The sequence below is a fragment of the Salminus brasiliensis genome, chromosome 9, assembly GCF_030463535.1.
Source record: "Salminus brasiliensis chromosome 9, fSalBra1.hap2, whole genome shotgun sequence".
In the NCBI taxonomy this organism is placed as follows: Eukaryota; Metazoa; Chordata; class Actinopteri; order Characiformes; family Bryconidae; genus Salminus; species Salminus brasiliensis.
The window spans coordinates 3,245,939-3,250,938 of record NC_132886.1 but is presented as its reverse complement, the minus strand read 5'-3'; the positions used below and the strand labels follow the sequence as shown (position 1 = coordinate 3,250,938).

The window sequence follows — 5,000 nt, the reverse complement described above, 5'->3', positions numbered from 1 at the left end:
CTGACTACGTTTGTGTCTCCGAGTGTTTCAGGGTGTGTTTCAGAGTGTGTCTCCGAGTGTGTCTCCGAGTGTGTCTCAGAGTGTGTCTCGAAGTGTGTCTCGAAGTGTGTCTCAGAGTGTGTCTCAGAGTGTGTCTCCGAGTGTGTCTCCGAGTGTGTCTCCGAGTGTGTCTCAGAGTGTCTCAGAGTGTGTCTCGAAGTGTGTCTCGAAGTGTGTCTCCGAGTGTGTCTCAGAGTGTGTCTCCGGTTGTGTCTGAGTGTTTCTCAGAGTGTGTCTCAGAGTGTGTCTCAGAGTGTGTCTCCAGTTGTGTCTCAGAGTGTTTCTCAGAGTGTGTCTCAGAGTGTCTCCGAGTGTTTCAGGGAATGTCTCCGAGTGTGTCTCGAAGTGTGTCTCAGAGTGTGTCTCCGAGTGTTTCAGGGTGTGCCTCAGAGTGTGTCTCCGAGTGTTTCAGGGTGTGCCTCAGAGTGTGTCTCCGAGTGTGTCTCAAAGTGTGTCTCCGAGTGTGTCTCGAAGTGTGTCTCAGAGTGTGTCTCTGAGTGTTTCAGAGAGTGTCTCCGAGTGTGTCTCAGAGTGTGTCTCTGAGTATGTCTCTGAGTGTGTCTCTGAGTGTGTTTCGGAGTGTGTCTCAGAGGCCTAGACACACACACACACACACACACACAAATTCTTAACTTTTAATGGAATTTACTGTAAAAATATTCATCATAAAAGTATAAAACAATATAAAAAACAGCATGTTAATTACATTTAGATTTTAATTGTTATAAAAAAAAAATTCAAATACATTTCAGTAGAAATATAAAAATGAAATGATGCTCGGATATATGTATATATATGTAATATGACCCATATGTTTATTTAAGTATCTGTGTGTAGTTACAGTATGTGTTTATGCTTTTATATGTAAGTATCTATATGCAATAATACAGTATGTCCCATTTGTATTATATATGTAAGAATTTATAGAATAATAGTTCATATATATATATATTTCTTTTTTTTTTTACTGATTCTCATATATAATGAGTGTCTCCGAGTGTGTCTCCGAGTGTGTCTCGAAGTATGTCTCAGAGTGTGTCTCCGAGTGTGTCTCAGAGTATGTTTCAGAGTGTGTCTCCGAGTGTGTCTCCAAGTGTGTCTCAGAGTGTGTCTCCGAGTATGTCTCAGAGTGTGTCTCCGAGTGTGTTTCGGAGTGTGTCTCAGAGTATGTTTCAGAGTGTGTCTCCGAGTGTGTCTCCAAGTGTGTCTCAGAGTGTGTTTCCGAGTGTGTCTCCGAGTGTGTCTCGAAGTATGTCTCAGAGTGTGTCTCCGAGTGTGTTTCGGAGTGTGTCTCAGAGTGTGTCTCCGAGTGTGTCTCCAAGTGTGTCTCAGAGTGTGTCTCAGAGTGTGTCTCCGAGTGTGTCTCAGAGTGTGTCTCAGAGTGTGTCTCAGAGTGTGTCTCTGAGTGCGTCTCAGTGAGTATCATAAAATATAGCATGTTATTACAGTGGTGGTCTTCCTGAGAGCTGATAGTTCATGGAAATTCAGTATTTGCCAAAAACAGGCCTAAACGTAGCCGTCAGAGTGACCCTAATTACAGCCCCTCACCATCCCACCATCCCACTCTGGATCATGTGTTTACAGGATCATTTCCAATCGTTATGCTATCGAATTATATTCCATATGTTTATATGACCCATATGTTTATTTAAGTATCTGTGTGTAGTTACAGTATGTGTTTATGCTTTTATATGTAAGTATCTATATGCAATAATACAGTATGTCCCATTTGTATTATATATGTAAGAATTTATAGAATAATAGTTCATATATATATATATTTCTTTTTTTTTTTACTGATTCTCATATATAATGAGTGTCTCCGAGTGTGTCTCCGAGTGTGTCTCAGAGTATGTTTCAGAGTGTGTCTCCGAGTGTGTCTCCAAGTGTGTCTCAGAGTGTGTCTCCGAGTATGTCTCAGAGTGTGTCTCCGAGTGTGTTTCGGAGTGTGTCTCAGAGTATGTTTCAGAGTGTGTCTCCGAGTGTGTCTCCAAGTGTGTCTCAGAGTGTGTTTCCGAGTGTGTCTCCGAGTGTGTCTCGAAGTATGTCTCAGAGTGTGTCTCCGAGTGTGTTTCGGAGTGTGTCTCAGAGTGTGTCTCCGAGTGTGTCTCCAAGTGTGTCTCAGAGTGTGTCTCAGAGTGTGTCTCCGAGTGTGTCTCAGAGTGTGTCTCAGAGTGTGTCTCAGAGTGTGTCTCTGAGTGCGTCTCAGTGAGTATCATAAAATATAGCATGTTATTACAGTGGTGGTCTTCCTGAGAGCTGATAGTTCATGGAAATTCAGTATTTGCCAAAAACAGGCCTAAACGTAGCCGTCAGAGTGACCCTAATTACAGCCCCTCACCATCCCACCATCCCACTCTGGATCATGTGTTTACAGGATCATTTCCAATCGTTATGCTATCGAATTATATTCCGCTGATGAGGATCAAAAAGGGACATGGCGGTTACGGGTTGATTATTTCGCAAAAACAAGTCAGACGCTAGCCCAAACACACTCCCTTTGAAAAACGCAGTTCCTGGAAAAAGATCTCGGGTACTTTCCCTCTTTTTCTGTTCTTTCGTGGTTGTTGCTGAGAGAGAACTTGAGGGAGGGACGGTTTGTGCACATTCTTTATCTAAACGTTCAGAATCCTTCATCTAAACGCTACAAACGTCCAGTCCGCAGTTTTCTGTTGTTGTTTTTTTTCCGGGTGAGTCCAAACCAAAATGAACTTCACACAAAAGAGTCGAATCTAAACACAGTTAAACAAACCAAAAGAGTCCGGAGGCGACGGAGATGTTTACCCCCACGTCCTCCACGCCTGTGGATCTACATCAGACAACTACACCAAACCAAGGCCCATATATCACTGCCATACACACACCGCCGCCTTCACTCACACACACACACACACACACTCACTCACACTCACTCACACACACACGTCTCTTTGCCCATAAACAACACTTTAAACTGAACCAGAGTGAACTGAGCACTTACTCCACTTTTACGACAACTTTAACCCCTAGAGGATCCCAGAAAACTGTTATTAGGGTCTGAATCTTATGCAGAGTTATTATTATTATTATTATTATTATTATTATTATTGTTGTTGTTGTTGTTGTTTAGAGGAAATAAAAAAAACAAAAAAACATCATTTACATTTTTGCTATTTTTTGATAGACTGCAAAGTGTGTGTGTGGGGGGGGGGTGGGGTGGTGGTTGGGCATGTGTGTGTTGCATACCCGCTCCTGGTTCTGGTTGTAATGGAGGAACTTTGCACACTCGCTGTAGTTGGCCCAGGTTTTGTTGTTACTCGTGGCCAGTTCCCAACTTCCATTCAGGTCACACCTCCTGTAGGCATGGCCTAGACACACACACACACACACACACACATACACACACAAATTCTTAACTTTCAATGGAATTTACTGTAAAAAGATTCATCATAAAAGTATAAAACAATATAAAAAACAGCATGTTAATTACATTTATATTTTAATTGTTATAAATAAAAAAATTCAAATACATTTCAGTAGAAATATAAAAATGAAAGTTCTGATGCTCGGATATATGTATCTATATATGTAATATGACCCATATGTTTATTTAAGTATCTGTATGTAGTTACAGTATGTCTTTATGCTTTTATATGTAAGTATCTATATGCAATAATACAGTTTGTCCCATTTGTATTATATATGTAAGAATTTATAGAATAATAGTTCATATATATATATATATATATATATATTTTTTTTTTTACAGATTCTCATATATAATTAGCACACAGTTAGCACAATGCTAATTAGTGGAGTACAGGCCTTCACTACATGTTAGCTACATTAGCCTTTCAGCTCCAGCGTGAAAAAGAAGGCAACCTTAGACACCAAACATGTCTTGGCTGACTGGCTACATTGCTATGGATCAAGGTCAAAAGGTCAAACTCATTCACACCAGTGAACCTACACGTGTGTTCAGAGTTTTATATGGAAACATAATTATGGTAAGAGAATCGTGGAGAATATAAAAATAATACAGGCTTTGGTTGTGACTATTTAGCCACACAATGACCTCAATCACGCCTCCTAAAAACCAAAAGACCCCAAATCTTCTCAGAATACACACACAGCCTCTTGACTTGACCTGACTGCATATGTAATCCCATATTCTGTGTATTGTATTGTAGAATCTCTTTATACATACAAGGAATTTGACTTAGTGAGAGCAACACAAGTATGACATGTAACAGGTTTTACACTGAGAGATAAAAATACACTAAACAATAAATAGAATAAAGAATAATAAGTAAAAATGTATAAATACTGTGTATCCATATGTAGCATGAGTAGACATCTACATAAAAACTATTATGTACAGACATACTGATATAAACGTTTACAAAAAATATTAACATCTGTACAGCTGTGCAAATAACCCCAGTGTAAACGTTCTGCATGTTGTGTATCAGTACTGTGCTGCAGTGAAGTCCAGTTTGGTTCAGTTAGATTTAGAAGCTCAGTTCAGTTATAGATTAGGTTTATAGATTAGGTCTATAGATTAGGGTGTGAGGTGTCCTCTGTGGGATCTTTATCACACACACACACACACACACACACACACTGAAACTCTGAAATTCTTACTAATTCACAGTCAACTACACTTAAGCACCCTATCCATCGCTTCGGGAGGGTCAACTGTGACCCAGATTTGGGCCAGACGAGGATTTTGCTGGGCTAGGCTATAGGGGGTCCCTGAGCAGAACAATGAAATATCTAACGCCCCTCCCACACACCACTCTAATAGGTTTGTAATAGATGTGAGGACTCCTGTGAGGAGATGCAATCTCTCTCCAGCAGGCCTCGCTTCACTACCAAAGGCTGCAGAAGGAACTCCCAGTGCCTATATGCCTATATACACATGTAAATGGGCTCTGGCCATAGTAACCTGATATCCCCCTGATTTCCTCCTGATTTCTCTA

General features: G+C 40.5%; 1 protein-coding gene across 1 annotated transcript in view; it reads right to left on the bottom strand.

Annotated features, from left to right (window-relative positions):
• pth1r (parathyroid hormone 1 receptor) overlaps window positions 1–5,000 on the bottom strand; it is a 127,177-nt gene that overhangs the window by 30,810 nt on the left and 91,367 nt on the right. The window contains exon 4 of the mRNA XM_072688683.1: window positions 3,265–3,386. Within this exon, the coding sequence (XP_072544784.1) occupies window positions 3,265–3,386 (122 nt within the window). The remainder of the gene's footprint in view (window positions 1–3,264; window positions 3,387–5,000) is intronic.